General features: G+C 46.0%; 1 protein-coding gene across 3 annotated transcripts in view; it reads right to left on the bottom strand.

The window, feature by feature from the left end:
- Positions 1 to 20,491, bottom strand: part of ELP1 (elongator acetyltransferase complex subunit 1) — a 123,750-nt gene that overhangs the window by 14,695 nt on the left and 88,564 nt on the right. For all 3 annotated transcript variants that reach the window (XM_045020783.1, XM_045020785.1, XM_045020782.1), the window contains 11 exons: positions 18,427 to 18,506; positions 14,671 to 14,808; positions 13,444 to 13,529; positions 12,510 to 12,658; positions 10,978 to 11,101; positions 8,116 to 8,213; positions 7,180 to 7,381; positions 4,742 to 4,803; positions 3,958 to 4,020; positions 3,791 to 3,851; positions 2,294 to 2,407 (listed from right to left, as the gene is read on the bottom strand). In XM_045020783.1, the coding sequence (XP_044876718.1) occupies positions 2,294 to 2,407; positions 3,791 to 3,851; positions 3,958 to 4,020; positions 4,742 to 4,803; positions 7,180 to 7,381; positions 8,116 to 8,213; positions 10,978 to 11,101; positions 12,510 to 12,658; positions 13,444 to 13,529; positions 14,671 to 14,808; positions 18,427 to 18,506 (1,177 nt within the window). The remainder of the gene's footprint in view (positions 1 to 2,293; positions 2,408 to 3,790; positions 3,852 to 3,957; positions 4,021 to 4,741; positions 4,804 to 7,179; positions 7,382 to 8,115; positions 8,214 to 10,977; positions 11,102 to 12,509; positions 12,659 to 13,443; positions 13,530 to 14,670; positions 14,809 to 18,426; positions 18,507 to 20,491) is intronic.

Below are 20,491 nucleotides of genomic sequence, written 5' to 3'. Positions count from 1 at the left end.
AAGACCTGCGGCGTGGGTGGCACTGGTAGAGCCAAGAAGTCCCTGGCCGCCTGAAACACCTCTGACGTTGAAAGCACCACCAGGTGTAAGGGTTCCCTACTGCTCCTGGGTTTCAGAGGTGGTTCCCTTACTGGGCTTGGAGCCCTGGTGGAGAGGCTGCCTCTCACCACTCGAAAGAGAGCAAATGGCCTGACATGGGTCCTTTGCCTGCCACCCCTTCGTCGTCTTTCTTTAGCACAGGGAAGCGCCCTCGATCTGTGCGCTGCTTCCTGCGTGACTTGCTCGACAATAGTGATGGTGAATGGTGCCGAGGTGAGCCTGGTGCCAGTGGAGCACTCTGTACCGACATCAGAGTGGGATGGTTCTGAGGATGGTCTAAGTGCCGCCTTCATCAGCAAGGCTTTTGGATGGATCTCTGTGTCCTCAACCTGAAGCCCTTACAAATTCTGCACTTGTCTTTGATGTGCGTCTTCCCCAGACACTTTAAACAGCTTGTGTGGGGGTTGCTGACTGGCATACGTTTGTGACTGGTGGAACACAGTTTGAAGCCAGGAGAACGGAGCACAAAATGTCCCTGAAGGGACTACTAACTATCTGAACTTAACTAACTACTAACACTAAGAAATAACTATGTACAAGAACTGTAGAAGAAAAACCACTAGGCACACTTGCTATCATAAAGGAGAAAGGCGTTCCAGCAACCGTCATGGGCAGTAAGAAGGAACTGAGAGCGCGCATGGATAGTAAGAAGGAACTGGGGGAGCCTCATATAACAGCACGAGTGCAGGACTCCAGGGGGCGCCAGAGCTGGCCCTATGGATTCTTTAAGGCAAAAAATCTCTGGCAGCCACGCACGCACACACCTAACACGGAATTGACATAAGCAAGCACTCGAAGAAGAATAAATGGACATGCAATCGCTCTGCCTCGATCTTTGAAAAGGTATTAAGAGGCAGCTGGGCCACACTTCCTTATCTGGGAGCACCAGGAGCTGCACTGCACAGATGTGGGCCAGGGGACACCACTTTACAGTCTCCAGTTCATAGGTGTGTGCACACAGGGACACAGACTCGAAGAAAGAGGAGCAGCTTTCTTTTAAAATAATCCCCATGGGCTTTCCTGAACTGGCAAAAGGGGAGTGAACCAGAAACTTCACCTCTAACAGGTGCTCTACAATGCAGCATGTGTCCAGATCATGACTAAACCCCAACTGGCTAGCGTGGAAAGGAAAATATGGTCCTTTCCTATGGGGCTTTTACATGTATGTGGAAGTGTATAACTCAGGAAAGCTGCCGCACTGACAGCTCTGTTGAAGAAAAAATTTAAATTGTAAAGCAGGAAATGCGAAGATTTCAAAGTGAATAAAATCAACAGGTCACATTCTAATTCTCTGACTCTTGTAAAAAATCTTTTTTATAAGAAATATAAAACCAGAAGGCAGGGGCGGCTCCAGGCCCCAGCACGCCAAGCGCGTGCTTGGAGCGGCAAGCCACGGGGGGCGCTCTGCTGGTCACCGTGAGGGCGGCAGGCAGGTTGCCTTCAGTGGCGTGCCTGCGGAGGGTCCGCTGGTCCCGCGGCTTCGGAGGAAGGCAGCCTGCCTGCCGTGCTTGGGGCGGCAAAATGCCTAGAGCTGCCCCTGCCAGAAGGCCACTCACAAGCTACAGCAGACCCCAGCAACAGCCATGTACTTTAGGGCATAAGGAGAGCACAAGAAGACTGTTTGGCTTAGAAAAGAGACAACAAGGGGGGGATATAATAGAGGTCTACAAAATCATGAATGATGAGGACAAAGTGAACAAGGAAGTGTTATTTACTCCTTCAGGTAACACAAGAGTCAGGAGTCACCCGATGGCATTAATAGGCAGCAGGTTTAAAACAAAAGGAAGCATTTCATCACACAATGCACAGTCGACCTGTGAACTTGTTGCCAGGGGGTGTTGTGAAGGCCATAAAACTAGGTTAAAAAAGAATTAGATAAGGTCATAGAGGATAAGTCCATCAATGGCTATTAGCCAAGATGGACAGGGACACAGCTCCTTGTTCTGGGTGCCTAAGCCTCTGACTGCCAGAAGCCGGGAATCGATGATTGCCCTGTTCTGTTCACTCCCTCTGAAGCAGCTGGCACTGGCCACTGTCAGAAGATGGGATACTGGGCTAGAGGGACCATTGGTCTGACCCACTATGGCCGTTCTTATGCGCCTATGAGGAAACCACATCATTGGTGTTTTCAGGAATTCATTAAGACATCGCTAGTTATTGACACTAGAGCACCTGCACTGGTTCAAAAACATACCCAGTAGCCCTTGGCGGGCTTGCTCATTCACCTCTCGAACCACCAGGAGGCGCTTTCTGTGGCGAGTGAACGTTGTTTTCTGAGAATCCAGAAACACCAAATAATTTCTCTGGGCTGCAGAGAGAGAGCAGATGGTGCAAAGGGGCCAGGAAGGTGTTAGGTTCAGACCAAAGATAAATAAGCACATTCTAAACTTTTAAACCCTTCTTCAATTCCCTTTGGAAGCAGTGCTAGAGTCAACACGTGTTCGTATTGTTAACATGTGCTATGTTAGTTTTCTGAAGCCTAGGAGCTCAGCACAGTGGGGGCAGAAGAGTTCAGGAATTACATAGGATAGATTGAAATTCCAAGCTTAAAAAAAGCCAGCAGGAGCTTGAAGGTAGTTTTGCTAAACCCAGAGTGCCAAAGGCATCCATGTGCCTAGCCTGGGCTTTAGAAGCCTAACTTGAGGCTCCTGTTTTAAGGCTCGTGGCCACAGTAGTACTGACTCTTCTTCTATTCCCCTGTCATTAAGATGGTTCAGGAGAACAGAGCACCCAACTCCCAGCCCCAACACCAAGAGAAGGAGAATTCTCCAGCAATATCAGCCCGGCCTTCCTTTAGCCCTTGAAGCAGCAGAGGGAAGGCTAAGCCACCTTGAAACTCCTCCACAGAGGAGCTCCATATACATACACTTTCCCTGCACACAGCTCTGTCAATGCACTTCCTTTACTAACCAACAATATTCCTACTTTTCCAGCTTGACTCTCCCCCATGCACATAAATCCCATCACACAGCATTGATGTCTGGGCGAATTTTGCCACTGATCTCAAGGAGGGCAAGACTGAGTCAAAAATGCTTGTCACATTGCTGCATGCTAAGCTGTGCTGAGCACAGTCAAATGTAAACATGTAACCCACACACTTCCTGGGGCTGGTGCTCTGTCCTATCTAGTGGCACCAAGACCACTGAGAGAGAGATTAATGAGTCTGCTACAGCCTTAGCTAGTGGCCATGTGGCTTTTAGCTCTGGCAGTAGAGGCTCATGTATTTAACTCCAGAGGTCCCAGGTTCAATCCCGTCCGCCGACGAACGGGGTCTGTTGGTGTTACAAGTGGGGGCTCATCCGGGATTTCAACTGGGAAGTCTCTGAAGTTTGGGACACGCTTCCTCAGCTAGGGGAAGTATGTAACCCACACACCTCCTGGGCATGGTGTTCTGTCCCATCTAGTGGCACCAAGACCACTTGGAGAGAGATATTAATGCGTCTGCTCTACAGCCTTAGCTAAAGGCTTTTAGCTCATGCAGTAGAGGCTCATGTATTTAGCTCCAGAGGTCCCTGGTTCATCCCTGCCCACTGTCGGTGTTACAAATAGCCATCCACTTGTAACTAGGCAGAGCCAATGAAACACCTTCCAAACATCTTCTGATGCCAGGTCTCACCACATTCCCTAGGACTCCATTACAAACAAGCAGAGAGCCCCCCGCATGCAGGACTCCTCACAATAAGAGACTCACCTTCTAGGATAGCAGGTTTGAAGTTGGTCTCCAGAATGTCTAGTCTGCTGTATTTGTGAATCTGGGGAGAGAGCAAGGTGAGGAAGTGGAGAGTTCTCTCAGGAGATAGACACACACAGTCTCACACTAGGAACTCTCTAGGAGTTAGTACTTTGGAATGTCCTTACTAGTCTTAAGGCTTCTTCCCAGACGGTCCCTTCCAAGAGCAGCAGCACAGCCTCTTCGTAGTCCTGGGGAAAGGAGACCAAGGACGCAATGGTTACTGTCCTACAATCAGGCGTTACCTCTGGCATGGGGCACTGGGCTCCTGGATTGCAACCGCTCAAGCTCAGCTCCCATCACAACTGTACTGCAGTCAGTGCCAGGAAATCCTGCCTGAAGCCATCTACATATTTTCAGCATAAGGACATCTTAACTCCAAGTTTTGTTGATTTTCTCCTCCACTATCCCCTCTGCCATCCCAAAACCTAGTCCGGCCATGCCAGGGCCAGCATCACTCCTGGGCACTCGCTCACTCCACAGGCATGTGAGAAGAGAGACTGGCTTCAAGTTCCTTACAGCAGAGGGCAAAAATCAAGGCTACTTAAGTGTCTGCACAAGTGTGATTTAAACTGCAACACATCCAGTGCCAGCATTCTTCACTAGCTACTGCAGCAGCAGACACTGACGTGTTCCTTTCAGGGCTCTTGGCAGCCAACTGAAAGTTATTAAACCCAGCTCAACCATACCCCTGATAAGTCCGCCCATAAACACTTGGGAGCACACCACAGGCTTTGTTGTCCTGTCCTATAGCTTCTGCTTAGCTTCTATTCAGCCCCAGGCTGGTTAATCTTTTTGTCAGAGGTGCCCAAACAGAGAGAGTCTATATGACAGTGAGGGGACATAAGCCCTGGGTCGAGAGATCGGTACGAGGGCAGGCAGAAGGGAGGGTGTCACCAGGATGCACGGTACCTGTGCATACTGCTCCAGGAGTATGGCGGCCTCAGCATGTTTCCTCTGTTCAACTAGTTTTCCTAGAAAAGAAGGACAGAATTAAGCATTTCAGGAATAGCTGGAGTTTGGGTCCAGACAAGAGACCTGATCTAAAGTGAAGGGTGCCCACCATTGGGGCTAATGAACCCGCAGTGTCAGTCTGTAGCGTCCATGAGCCCACTAATACTAATTCTTCTGGCTGGCTGAAGGAAGCCTGTTTGCATGGCTATGCCCAGGGGAGAGAGAGAGTGACCATGTGTGCGTGTAAGTCAGAGCTATGGAGGTTTCCTTTATTTAAACTGGAGCCAGACCTTACAGATCTTGCTCATGCAGAACTTGCCCCAGCCTTCCCACTGCCAGCATGAGGTCTGCAGGGACAGTCATCCCTTCTCTGCTCAATGAGCGCTCATCTCTCAGACCAGAAATGGGCGTAAAGGAGAGGAAAGGCAGCTGTGCCGTGAAAATTCCCCAGCAGCTTCGCCATCTAATCCTCATCAGTAATAATCACATACATGACAGGAGCACCCAGAGAGCCCAACTGACACTGGGGCCCCATGATGTCTGGTGCGTCACAAGCAGCCTGTGGTCTGCACACAAAGAGGGGGAAAGGAAATGGAAGAGATGAGAAATGACTTCCCCAGGGTCACCCAACAGATCAGGGGCAGGGCAGGGACCAGAACCCAGGTCTCCTGACTCCCAGCCCTCTGCCCTGCCCCCTGGGTCCCAGTGCTGCACTATCCAGTTAAGCTTTTTAGAAAGCTGTTTTAAAACCCACAGCTTCTAATAAGAGTCAAATTTTTAAAAGTCTGAAGGGGCCACTTTGATCATCTCGCCTGCCCTTCCGTGCAACGCAGGCCATAGGACTTCCCTGAATTAACTCCCAACTCAACTGGAGCATCTCTTTAGAAAAGCTCTTGGTTTAAAGCTGCCGGTGATGGAACACTCAGCGTGACTCTTGGTAAGGAGGTCAAATTAGATGATGACAATGGTCCTGTTTGGCACTAAATCTATGAAAAAAAATTGTTCCAGTGGTGAATTCCCCTCATGGCTCACAATTTATGCCTTACTTCCCGCCACTGGATCTGTCAGACCTCTGTCTGCTGGACGGAGCAGCCCGCCACTGTCACAATCCCGTTCCCCACGCAGCGAGCTGCATTAAGTAACAGGAATAACCACCAATGAGAGAGCAGGCACACAGGAGCCAAGGGCTTCCGGCAAACCAGCAGGGAGGAGGGTGCCCCAGAGCCATGCCACCCTGCTGGGGCCAACCCCACTGTATCACAACACACAGTTACACTTACCAGGCCTGGAGGAGGGTGGGGTCTGCAAAGGAGTCATTTTGGTCACACTGTGAGTGGGGAATGGGGGAGCAGATTGTACAGGGACCATTAGACCCACTGATGTGTTATTGGGGCAATTTCTAGAACTCTGGTCCCAAAACTTTTGAGGGTCACACCCCCCCTTGCCCCTGTCCACCCCTCCCCAACCCGCCAAGCCAGGAACAGGGCCACAGCTGGGGGCAGGGACATGGACAGGGGTAAGGGGACGAGGCTGGGGCCACAGCTGGGGTGGGGCCATGGCTGGGGTGGGGGCCAGTAGCCGGGGCCGCGGCCAGGTGTGGCTCCTCTCCCAACCTTGCCCCCAGCTTCAGCTCTAGGCCAGGAACAGAGTGGCACAGGCTGGGGGCTGGTGTGGGGCCGGGAGTGGAGTCAATGCCGAGGCTGGGAATGGGGCCAGGAGCTGGGGAGGCAGCTGGGGGCAGGACCAGAGTTCCGTCCGTCCTCCCCACCCCGCTCCATGGGGCTGGCCCAGGTGTTCTTCTGCACCCCGCTAGGGGGGCACGCCCCACACTTTGGGAACCTCTGTTCTAGAACAAGCGAATACGCTTCCTTCCACAGCCTTCCCTCTCACAAGCAGTCCTGTATGTGGGGATAGTGCTGAGCCGTGCAAGAGCTCTGCCCATTCTCACTAGGCCTGGACGAGACACGGGGCTTCGCTGCTGCAGAATTGTGAGAAAACTAAGTGGTTTTGGCAAAGTGTGTCTGAAGAGAAGTTCAGCACACCTCCACCAGAGGAGGATGCAGAAGACAGCTCACGGGGATTGTTTGCTGCAGGCTAGTGGTGCATCCAAGGGTATCCCCCCCATGCTGGTCCTGGTTCCGGCAATGAATGACATGCCTCCCCAGCAGCTAAGCACACCAAGCCTGGGTAGGAATGCTGTGACATGGCATGGCACACCTCTTAGCAATATTTCAGCTCTATGCTCTGCCCTTTTTCCCTGAGGATCTTGGCCTCTGAAAAACCTACCCTTCTGCTGCAAAAATAATCTGACATTCCCAGTGAAGTGTCAGAAAGTTCCACCCTGAACCAGTGACTCCAGATGGCCACCTGTGCTCTGTGCACCCAAAGACTCTTACCTGCCAGGCTCCTTGCAAGCCCAGCCAGCTGATCCGCTGTGTAACCAAGCCGAGAGGCCATGCAGAGGGCCTGCTGCCAGCTGCCACTGCTCAGAAAGGCATCGAGGGCTCTCTCAAATGCACCGCAGCGGGCAAAGATCAGTCCAGCCTGCTCATACAGATGCTTCTGGTTCAAGTGCTCCCCGAAGGCACTGCCGACAGCCTGCGAGAGTCAGACAAACAGCGAGAATAGAATCACCAGCAGGCCTGAAGAAAGAGGAGCCAAGGAAATTGGTCCTTCTTTAGCTCACAGCAGCCAGCTGGCTCAGGGCTCAGAGCTTGCCCTGGCCAACGTCCCAGGGCACAAGAATGCACACGTGCTCTCTCTCACACATGACAAGAGCACACAGGCATGCACATGTGCATACTGCTCTGCGCCTCCTGGGGCTGGGTAGGTTCTCAGGGCAGCTGTCATGCAGGCAGTGGGAAGCCCACCATGGCAAGATCCCATGAGGCCAAGGCCTTGGTTTGGTTGCAGGGCAGCAGTTCTCTTGCTGCTCAGGATTCCTGCCCATAACAGGTCAGTTATTGCACAGGCTGCAGGGTGACTTCAGAAGGGCAATGGGTGGGGGGCAGATCTCTCAGGGAACACATGGGGGGGGGCAGGAACAGCAATGCTGCAAAGGAATGGGATCTGAGCAGCAGCCCCCCAAATGAGGGAGACGAGGAGCACTGCAGACACTTCTCATTATTAACATCCCCTCCCCCACTCACCGAGGATCAGTAAGAGCAGCCGCCGCTCACCATTAAACAAAACAGAACAGTTTGGAAGTGCAGTGCAGAGAACAGGAGTTCCTGGTTTCAAGCATTCCGTATTAACCCCTTGCAGCCAACAGGGGCCAGCTTTCCATGAGCACAGCAGAACCACTCCCTAGGTTCACAGCACAGGTCACGCACCTTGTGTTCTGGAGTATCAGGTGGATACAACTTCAGGGCTTCGTTATACAGATTCTGATCCTTCACCAAGTTGAGAAATTCAGAGAAGTGCTCTGTACCTGAGGAAACAATGGACTGTCCTCCAGTGGTACAGACACAGCATGGCAGGCTACACAACTCTCACCAGTTCACCTGCGCTGCAGGAAAGGCTGGCTGGTTGAGCTTTGGGCCACAGCACAACTTACCAACTACACCAGTGATACTCAGCCTGTGGCTCGCGGGCCACAAGGGGCTCTTTGCAGCACATGATATTAAAACACCGTGATTTAATTATTAACCAATCAGGATGCTTTTACTATGGTATTAACTAGGGCTGTCAAGCTATTAAAAAAATTAATCACACGATTAATCACACTGTTAAACAATAATAGAATACCATGTATTTAAATATTTGGGATGTTTTCTACATATTCAAATATACTGATTTCAATGACAACACAGAATACAAAGTGCACTGTGTTCACTTTATATTTATTTTTGATTACAAGTATTAGCGCTGTAAAAAAACAAAAGAAATAGTGATTCAGTTAACCTCATACAAGTACTGTAGTGCAATCTCTTTATCATGAAAGTTGAACTTACAAATGCAGAATTTTGTACAAAAAACCTGCATTCAAAAAATAAAACAATGTAAAACTTTAGCGCCTACAAGTCCACTCAGTCCTACTTCTTGGTCAGCCAGTCACTCAGACAAACAAGTTTTGTTACAATTTGCAGGAGATAATGCTACCTGCTTCTTGTTTACAACATCACCTGAAGTGAGAACACGCATTCTCATGGCACTGTTGCAGCCAGCGTCACAAGATATTTGTGTGCCAGATGTGCTAAAGATTCATATATGTCCTTTCATGCTTCAACCACAATTCCAGGGGACATGCGTGTATGCTGAAGGGTTCTGCTCGATAACGATCCAAAGCAGTGCGGACCGACACATGTTCATTTTCATTATCCGAGTGAGATGCCACCAGCATTTTTTTTTTTTTTTTTGGTGGTTCAGGCCCTGCAGTTTCCGCATTGGAGTGTTGCTCTTTTAAGACTTCTGAAAGCATGCTCCACAACTCGTCCCTCTCAGATTTTGGAAGGTACTTCAGATTCGTAAACCTTGGGTCGAGTGCTGTAGCTATCGTTAGAAATCTCATATTGGTACCTTCTTTGCGTTTTGTGAAATCTGCAGTGAAATTGTTCTTAAAATGAACATGTGCTGGGTCATCATCTGAGACTGCTATAACATGAAATATATGGCAGAATGCGGGTAAAACAGAGCAGGGGACATACAGTTCTCTCTCAAGATGTTCAGTCTCAAATTTAATTAACACATTGTTTTAATTATCAGAGGGGTAGCCGTGTTAGTCTGGTTCTGTAGAAGCAGCAAAGAATCCTGTGGCACCTTATAGACTAACAGACGTTTTGCAGCATGAGCTTTCGTGGGTGAATACCGAAGAAGTGGGTATTCACCCACGAAAGCTCATGCTGCAAAACGTCTGTTAGTCTATAAGGTGCCACAGGATTCTTTGCTGCTTCTACATTGTTTTAATGAGCTTCATCAGCATGGAAACATGTCCTCTGGAATGATGGCCAACACATGAAGGGGCATACGAATGTTTAGCATATCTGGCATGTAAACACCTTGCAGTGCCAGTTACAAAAATGCCATATGCAAATGCCTATTCTCATTTTCTGGGGACATTGTAAATAAGAGGACAGCATTATCTCCTGTCAATGTAAACAAACTTGTTTGTCTTAGTGATTGGCTGAAGAAGTAGGACTGAGTGAACTTGTAGGCTCTGAAGCTGTACATTGTTTTGTTTTTGAGTGCAGTTATGTAACAAAAAAAAATCTATATTTGTAAATTGCATTTTTACAACAAAGAGCTTGCACTCCAGTACTTTTATGAGGTGAACTGAAAAATACTATTTCTTTTATAATTTTTGCAGTGCAAATATTTGTAATAAAAAATAATATACACTTTGATTTCAATTATAACACAGAATACAATGTATATAAGAAAATGCAGAAAAAATCCAAACTATTTAATACATTTCCATTGCTATTCTATTGTTTAACAGCACGATTTTTTTAATCGCAATTAATTTTTTTGAGTTAATTTTGTGAGTTAACTGCGCCCTACTATTAACCAATTGTAGTTGATGAAATAATACTTCGTCAGTCATTTTGCTGTAAGAATTATGTGTGTGTGTGTGTGTGTGTGTGTGTGTAAGTTAAATATGTCCTCTGTCATACTGTTTAAATATGAATCTATAGTACTACAGTAAATGAAACAATGACTTCACACTCCTGTGTGCTGATCGCTAATTTGGCTCCTGAACCACTGAGATCTGAGTATCACCGAGCTATACCTTAGCTTCTGTAGGACATGGGATGCAGGCCTGGCGCCACCACAGCCCATAAGGAGCTTTGTTGTAGGAGCCAGGATTGTTTCCTGGCCACAACCTGAACAACAATGAGGTGATCTGAGCCATTCAGGACACAGGACTGTGCCATTATTTCAGCCACACACCACCATCTCTGCATGCCCACAACAAACAGAACTAATGATCAACTTGCTTCCTTTACAAGCCACATTTACGACAGAACTTGTGCTTCAGCAAAAGAGCCCTCCATAAAAAGTGTCTTTCCAAAGCAAGGTATAAAATCAAGTAATGAACTTAATCTGTGCAACAGCAACAAAGCTAAACAAGGATCCCACACTGGCTTCCTGTGACACTCATTTTCTTTTTACCCTATTTTGTAGAAGGTGGTGAAATGTGAAATGCTATAACAGAGAATCATGTCCCAGAGACACAATACATGCAGGGCACTTACCACATTTGCTGAGGTGACATAGTGCCTTCTTGTACCTTTTCAGGTATTTGTCGATAGTGTAGTGTTGATAGTTGGTTTCCATTTTCCGGAGGGTGTTTAAGAATGGCAGGTACTCCTTAGGGTCCTGCAAGGCACATCAGATAACTGCATTGCTTCTTATATGTCAAACTGCTCAGTCAAATAATACCCTGGCAACTGCATCTCCCCCAACATGCAGCCCATAATCAGCAAGGAAAGCTGGAACTATCAATCAAATCTGCTAGCTTGAGAGTTACTAAATATCACTCCCTCTGGATGGTTTATGGCAGTGGCTCTCAACCTTTCCAGACTACTGTATTCCTTTCAGGAGTCGAATTTGTCATGCATGCCCCCAAGTTTCAGCTCAACTTAAAAACTACTTGCTTACAAAATCAGACATAAAAATACAAAAGTGTCACAGCACACTAATACTGAAAAATTGCTGACTTTCTCATTTTACCATATCATTATAAAATAAATCAACTGGAATATAAATACTGTACTTACATTTCGGAATATAGAGCAATATAAACAAGTAATTGTCTGCATGAAATGTTAGTTCGTACTGACTTTGCTAATGCTTTTTATGTAGCCTGTTGTAAAACTAAGCAAATATCTAGATAAGTTGATGTATCCTCTGGAAGACCTCTGCCTATCCCCAAGGGTACAAGTACCCCTGGTTTGGAACCACTGGTTTATGGTTTTAGGCCCTTCTAGCTAGTTCATTACTGGCTTTGAGATTTGAAAATCAACTCCCATTTGGATTTTAGCTGCATGTCATGGGCAGACAAAGGACGGCTCTATTTTCAGTTTATGATTGTGTTAATTTTTGACATCCTGACAATATTCATCAAAACTGTTTCCTTCTCTGCCTTGTCTGACTTTTTGCCAGAGAGTAGATATTCCAGAATCTCATATTTCATTTTAAAAAAGTGTTTCCCGCCTTAACGGTTGGGAAGAAACCCCTAACACTATAAAGGGTGTTTTTACTTGAGGGCCAGCGGCAGCTCCTTCCCTGAAGTTGGGGATCTCTGTGAAGTACCAGCCAGTTCAGAAACAAAGTGTCATGGAGAGCCTCTCCTAAACGAAACCCAACTGGAAAATTCACATGCACACATGCTGTCACTCAGCTGAGGTCACTGTACACCACGTACCTGATCATCTCAAAAGCACAGAAGTGGAAAGCCAAGATTTCTACACCTCCCTCCAGAGATGCACCCCTCACTAGTGGGACAAAGTCAGCACCCCATTAACTCTGCACTCCAAGGACAGAGCACCCTTGCCCCAGGGATGGTGTATTCCCCAAACCTGAGCAGATGGTTTCCCAAACAGTGCTGAGGAGACAGTCAGGAGCCGGGAGGCTGGCCTGTGAGGGCACTCGGACTTTAGGGCTGGAAGATGGGTGTCTGGACTGGTACAGAGTTATGGTTCAGAAACAACGTGTCAACTGATCCACCTTTGAAACTTTGGTAATTTTGTTTTGAAAATTAGAAAGCGGTAAGAACAGTAGTGACCTTCTGAGACTTCTCTGCCACCATGACAACCAAATCAAAGTCGTATGTGCCCAGGGAGTGATCGTACAGTTCATTGACGTCAACCAGGAAGAGCAGATACTTCAACGCTGCTTCTGCAGTCACCTCCTCAGCTGCTGGTGAAACAGTCTCTGTAATCGTGGGAAACAGAGCCATCAAAAATCACTTGTACCTTGCACCAATCAGAGGCTGTTCCTGTGAGCTCCAGGCACACCACGAGAATGCATGCTCACTTAGCTCACTAGAAACAGCACGGTCTGATTTCAGAGACAGACTGGCAGTCCCCCTGCTCTAACGATTCATAGAATCATAGAATCTCAGGGTTGGAAGGGACCTCAGGAGGTCATCTAGTCCAACCCCCTGCTCAAAGCAGGACCAACCCCATCCCGTTCAGTCTTGTGCTTGAAAGAGGGGATGCTGGGGATGCCTGCCTCAGCTATTCACGTAGTAACCTGAACAGCAGCATGGCAGTCTTCAGTGCCTGGCCTGAAGCAAGGGACAACACAACTTGCATCCTGCTTATATCACTGCAGAATGACATCACGTGTGCCATGCTGAGGGACCAGCGACAGGCAGGGGCACACAGAACACCCATGCAAAAAAACGGGATCAAGGAGGCAGCTAAAACACCCATGCTCATTCACGGATATGATTAACCAATCCCTGACTACAGCATAATGATCACACCACCAGGCAACAGTAACCATATGTGACTCCGTCTCTTCCGTGCTATCCAGTGCTATTTCATTGTTACAGCTAACTTCATAGACTCTGAACTGAACTTTGAGAGGCCTGGACAAATTTCTGTTATTCAGACTCAAAAATCAGGGGTAAATAATGCTAATAATCAGAGCTACTGTGAACTCTCCCCAGGTGTGCAGCCCTTTCCTTGCCATCTGAACTAGGAGCACTGTACCTCGCAGCTCGCGCACTTTTTGAAGGGCAATTTCCAGTTCTGGGGTGCTTTTCTTCACATGGGATGTCAGTATTGAAAGACAGTATCTGAGGGAAACAGACAACAAGAAACAAAGCAAGAAACCAATCAGAAGGAGAAGATCAACAATCTACAGTAGAACCTCAGAGTTACGAACACCAGAATTACCAGTCAACCACACACCTCATTTGAAACTGGAATAACAAAGACAAAGGCCGGGGGAGGCGGGGGTGGGAGGCAAATACAGTACATTACTATGTTAAACACAAGCTACTAAAAAAATTAAGGGAAAGTTTAACCTTGTCAAATCTTTTTTTTTAAGGAAACTGTTTCTGTACTTGTTTCATTTAAAGTAAGATGGTTAAAAGCACCACTTTTCTTCTGCATGGTAAAGTTTCAAAGTTCTATTAATTCAATGTTCAACGTCCGAAAGAACAACCATAACGTTTTGTTCAGAGTTACAAACAACCTCAATTCCCGAGCTGTTCTTAACTCTGAGGTTCTACTGTATTTTTTAAAAGCAGCAAAGAGTCCTGTGGCACCTTACAGACTAACAGATGTATTGGAGCATGAGCTTTCATGGGTGAATACCCACTTCGTCGGATGCATGTGTATTTTTTAAGTTCTATTATTGAATATTTTAGTGTAGTCTTTGCTTTAATGGAAGGGTTGGGATTTGGGGATTTTGTTTTTTATTTGAAAAGAATAAATGTGAAGAACATATCAAGGAGGAACATTTTGCCTGGGATGATCCCTGGGATATAGTACATATATAAACTCTGATGATATGCCTTAATTAAAACAGAGAACTAGCTTCCTCACCACATCAGCCTTTACCTTTGGACGACAGAACCGAGAGCAAGTTACTAAAGCTAGTCAACTTTTTTTAAAAAAAACCCACAAAGTTTATTGTTGAAAAATGGGCTTTTTTCTGAAGTAAAATTTTTCACCAAAACATTTTCCCCACTGTCAAAAATTTTGTTTTTTGTTAAAAGTTTTAACTAAAATTTCTAAAAAAAATCAGTTTTTCACTTATCAAAAGCTAATTGTCAATAAGTGAAAAGAGAGTCTTACATTTTCAGATTAAAAAAAAAATAGGGCTTCACTTCAAACCCTCTGAAATTAAATTTTTTCTTACTTTTTAGCCAGCTCTAAAAAATGACACTCTATTACTGTTCTGTTCTAAACTACAGATGGCATTTCACTTACTTTTGAGGATTGATGTTTTCCATGGCAGCTCTCATTGCATCACAGATAAGGTCTACTTTTTTCTGATCAGGACACTGTTGTAGCTGGACGTTGCTGCTAACTGGAGATGGGTACATAGTCTTTGTGAAGTCTTCTTCTCTAAGAAGAAATATGCACTATAAATACCAGTTGGGCCCCAAGTCACAGCCCAGCACAAATACTTGTGCCAGAAGACATATACAGTAACTCCTCACTTAACCTTGTAGTTATGTTCCTGAAAAATGCAACTTTATGAGAAACGATGTTAAGCAAATCCAATTTCCCCATAAGAATTAATGTAAAGGGGGGGGGGGGGGGTGTTAAGTTTCAGGGAAATTTTTTTCACCAGACAAAAGACATTATATACATATACAGTATAAGCTTTAAACAATTTTAAATAAACAGTTTAATATTGTACACGGCAATGAATGACTGTGAAGCTTGGTTGAGGTGGTCGAGTAAGAGGGTGGGATATTTCCCAGGAAATGCCTTGCTGCTAAATGATGAACTAGCACTCGGCTGAGCCCTCAAGGGTTAATACGCTGCTGTTAATGTAGCCTCACACTCTACAAGGCAGCATGGACTGAGGCAGGAGGGAGGAAACACAATAGATGCAGGGTAGTAGCTGCAAACACTTCCCTGCAAAAACTGAACATGATGTTGAGCCCACACTATCCAGCTGGAGCGCACCACTCCCTCCTCCTGACAGCACATGCACGGCTGCACAGGTGCTGACTTTCCAAAGTGCTGGGGGGTGCGTGCATGAGTGAGAGAGCGCAACGTGCATTGCCCCTTTAAGTATGCTGACCCCACTTCAAGTACGCTGCCCTTTTAAGCAGATCAGCCAGTTCAGACAGGAAGCAACAGCTTCCAGCAAGCTCCCTACTTTCTGTCCCTGAGCCCTGTCCCCCTCCTCTGCTTTGTGGAGAGCGGGTACAGAGTGGGGGGAGCGGGAGCAGGGGGAGATCCTGATATCAGCACCCCTCTCCCCCGCCAAGCAGGAAGCTCCTGGAGCAGCTCCAAGGCAGAGGGCAGGGAGGGAGGGACAGCTGAACTGCTGCTGGGCAGCTGCCCAGCTGAGCCACATACCTTACGGAGAATTTAGGGGAGCCTCCCCACAAGGAGGGGTGCTCTTCCAGAGAATCCTGCAAGCAGTGGACAAAGCAGGCAGCTGCCAAACGATGTTATAATGGAGCATTGCGCAACTTTAAACGAGCTTGTTCCCCAATAGATCAGCAACGTAACAATGAAACATTAACCGGGACAAAGTTAAATGCGGAGTACTGTACAATACTGTACAATGCACTTTAAGATTACTAGTACTCTCTCTTCTATGTAGTTCCTTATCCTGTCATTATCTGGCACAACTGGAAAGGACTCATGAAGTGGATTAATATCCATCATGCATGGTTTGTTCTCTTATCCTGTCCCCAGGGAAACATAAAACTTGATACAGGGCAATAGGCAGACTCCATTTCAAGGTGATTTTTTCTCTCTCAGACAACTGGAACGTCTCAGGCAGGAGGCGGGCTCAGACACTTCTGACATGAAGATGATTGGTACTTTTGAAAATTAAGCCATTTGTTTAGGTTCCCAAACAAAGATTTAAGGCTGAGATTTTCAAAATGAGACTCCACACTCTATATTTAGGCATCTAAAGAAGTGGCCTGAGCAAACCAGCAGCTTCCAGTGACTTTAAAGGGAGCAAATCATACTCAGCCTTTTGAAAAATCACTTGGTCAGGAGCCTGAACAATAATCTAAAACCTTAGGAAAAAAAGGGTTTCCTTATTCCCCTCTGCAGTTCCCCACAGGAGACCCCAAAATCAGAGGCTGTCAACTACTGAAGCAACTGGTGAGATTTTCTGAAACATTCACATTCACACGGCAAACCAGAAAAAATACAAACTAGGCCTGTCAAGCGATGAAAAACAGTGTGATTAATCACACTGTTAAATAATAATCGAATATCATTTATTTAAATATTTTGGATGTTTTCTACGTATTCAAATATATTGATTTCAATGACAACACAGAATATAAAAAATACAGTGCTCACTTTATATTTATCTTTTATTACAAGTATTTGCACTGTAAAAAACCCCAAAAGAAATAGTGATCCAATTCACCTCATACAAGTACTATAGTGCAATCTGTTTATCATAAAAATTGAACTTACAAATGTAGAATTATGTACAAACAAGTTTGTTTACATTTACAGGAGATAATGCTGCCCACTCCTTGTTTACCATGTAACCTGAAAGTGAGAGCAGGCGTTCTCATGGCACTGTTGTAGCCAGCGTCGCAAGATATTTATGTGCCAGATGCGCTAAAGATTCATATATGTCCCTTCATGCCTCGACCACCACTCCAGGGGGCATGTGTCCATACTGATGGGTTCTGCTCGACAACAAGTCAAAGAAGAGCGGACCGACACATGTTCATTTTCATTATCTGAGTCAAATGCCACCAGCAGAAGGTTGATTTTTTTTTTTGGTGGTTTGGGTTCAGTAGTTTCTGCATCAGAGTATTGCTCTTTTAAGACTTCTGAAATCTGCTCCACGCCTCGTCCCTCTCAGATTTCGGAAGGCACTTCAGATTCTTAAATCTTGGGTCGAGTGCTGTAGCTATCGTTAAAAATCTCATATTAGTACCTTCTTTGCATTTTGTCAAACCTGCAGTGAAATTGTTCTTAAAATGAACATGTGCTGGGTCATCATCCGAGACTGCTATAACATGAAATACATGGCAGAATGTGGGTAAAACAGAGCAGGAGACATACAATTCTCCCCAAGGAGTTCAGTCACAAATTTAATTAACACATTTTTTTTTAACAAGTGTCATCAACATGGAAACGTGTCTTCTGGAATGGTGGCCAACACATGAAGGGGCATACGAATGTTTAGCATATCTGGCATGTAAATGCCTTGCAATGCCAGCTATTAACGTGCCATGCAAATACCTGTTCACAGTATCCGACGACACTGTAAATAAGAAGAAGGCAACATTATCTCCTGTAAATGTAAACAAACTTGTTTGTCTTAGCAATTGGCTGAAGAAGAAGTAGGACTGAGTGGAACTGTAGGCTCTGAGGTTTTATATTGTTTTGGTTTTGAGTGCAGTTATGTAACCAAAAAAAATCTACAAGTTTTTGTAAGTTGCACTTTCATGATAAAGAAATTGCACTACAGTACTTGTATGCGGTGAATTGAAAAATTCTATTTCTTTTGTTTATCGTTTTAGAGTGCAAATATCTGTAATCAAAAATAATATACACTTTGATTTCAATTACAACACAGAATACGTGTATGAAAATGTAGAAAAACATCCAAAATATTTAATAAATTTCAATTGGTATTCTATTATTTAACAGTGTGATTAAAACTGCAATTAATCATGATTAATTTTTTTAATTGTGATTAATTTTTTTGTTAATGGCTTGAGTTAACTCTTATTAATCAACAGCCCTACTACAAACTGCTACAGCCAGACAAAATGTAAGTCCCCAGATGGCCAAATCAAACCAATAGCCACAAGTGAGTCCATCTTGCTGAATCCCTCTGCCTGGATGGACCAGGCCCACAGCCAGCTAGCCTGGCAGTTGGAAGCAGTCACCATCCACTTGGTCAGACTGAATCCTCTGGTTCTTTGAGACCCAGCCCCCATTCTCCAGCTTCCAGAACAATGATAGTGCGGCTTTATTTACCCGGTGTTCTTTTATCAGAAGACCAATACTTACTTCAACTCGGTGAAAAATAAGTTGATGTAATTCACAGAATCTATTTGTTTTATGAAGGTTTCCACATTTTCCAGAAAAACCTGAAGTGAACAAAACCCTTTCAGTGCTGATGCTGTTACTTACAGGCACATTAACACAAAACACACAGAGCAACTTCAAAGGGTCATTTAAATTTGCACATGGGCATATCCAACTCTAAAGCCGACTTACCCCACTCTTGCCATTTACACACGCTATAGTTCTTTGCATGCAAACAGTATGAGCTGCACAGCACTGGGTACCATCCTTAAGAACCTGTGTACCCACCATGCCCCAAGCTCTCATGCCAGCTGTTCAGTACAAGGCAATGCCAGCACAGGGGAGATAACCTTCTAAGTGTGACATGGAACAGAGTTATCTTCACAGCCCTAGGAGCTCTATCCTTCACTCAGATCTGTGCCTCTCTGCTGAGAATCCATCCACATGGATCCACTTGCAGAATCAAGGCCTTAGTAGATACAAGCAGCACAGGTTCCACTAGCATTGCTGCCTTCGGCCTCCTCCGTTTCCAGAAAAAGCTTCCTCCCCTAATTGGCCAGTGGGATTCTGATGTGGTGTTGACAGAGCTTTATAAACACTGATTACGTAAGAATGGCCATGCTGTGTCAGACCAATGGTCCATCTAGCCCAGTATCCTGTCTTCCAGCAGTGGCCAATGCCAGGTGCCCCAGAGGGAATGAACAGAACAAGGAATCATCAAGTGATCCATCCCGTCGCCCATTCCCAGCTTCTGGCAGACAGGTTAGGGACACCATCCCTGCCCATCCTGGCTAATCATAGAATATCAGGGTTGGAAGGGACCTCAAGTCCAACCCCCTGCTCAAGGCAGGACCAATCCCCAACTAAATCATCCCAGCCAGGGCTTTGTCAAGCCTGACCTTAAAAACCTCTAAGGAAGGAGATTCCACCACCTCCCTAGGAAACCCATTCCAGTGCTTCTCCACCCTTCTAGTGAAAGTTTTTCCTAATATCCAACCTAGACACCCCCCACTGCAACTTGAGACCATTGCTCCTTGTTCTGTCATCAGGTACCATTGAGAACAGTCTAGATCCATCCTCTTTGGAAACCCCTTTCAGGTAGTTGAAAGCAGCTATCAGTCCCTTCCCAACCCTGATATTCTATGATTCTATGAAATCCCCCCTCATTCTTCTCTTCTGCAGACTAAACAATCCCAGTTCCCTCAGCCTCTCCTCATAAGTCATGTGCTCCAGCCCCCTAATTATTTTTGTTGCCCTCCGCTGGACTCTTTCCAATTTTTCCACATCCTTCTTGTAGTGTGGGGCCCAAAACTGGACACAGTACTCCAGATGAGGCCTCACCAGTGTCGAATAGAAGGGAATGATCACGTCCCTCGATCTGCTGGCAATGCCCCTACTTATACAGCCCAAAATGCCGTTAGCCTTCTTGGCAACAAGGGCACACTGTCGACTCATATCCAACTTCTCGTCCACTGTAACCCCTAGGTCCTTTTCTGCAGAACTGCTGCCTAGCCATTAGGTCCCTAGTGTGTAGCAGTGCATGGGATTCTTTCATCCTAAGTGCAGGACTCTGAACTTGTCCTTGTTGAACCTCATTAGGTATCTTTTAGTCCAATCCTCTAATTTGTCTAGGTCCTTCTGTATCCTATCCCTACCCTCCAGCGTATCTACCACTCCTCCCAGTTTAGTGTCATCTGCAAACTTGCAGAGAGTGCAGTCCAAGCCATCCTCCAGACCATTAATGAACATATTGAACAAAATCGGCCCCAGGGCTGACCCTTGGGGCACTCCGCTTGATACCGGCTGCCAACTAGACATGGAGCAGTTGATCACTACCCATTGAGCCCGACGATCTAGCCAGCTTTCTATCCACCTTATAGTCCATTCATCCAGCCCATACTTCTTTAACTTGCTGGCAAGAATACTGTGGGAGACCATATCAAAAGGTTTGCTAAAGTCAAGGAATAACACATCCACTGCTTTTGATGGACCTATCGTAGCCATTGATGGACCTGTCCTCCATGAACTTATCTAGTTCTTTTTTGAA

Source organism: Mauremys mutica, chromosome 6 (genome assembly GCF_020497125.1).
Source record: "Mauremys mutica isolate MM-2020 ecotype Southern chromosome 6, ASM2049712v1, whole genome shotgun sequence".
Lineage (NCBI taxonomy): Eukaryota > Metazoa > Chordata > Testudines > Geoemydidae > Mauremys > Mauremys mutica.
The sequence above is the reverse complement of the archived record's forward strand: the minus strand, read 5'-3'. Positions and strand labels throughout refer to the sequence as shown.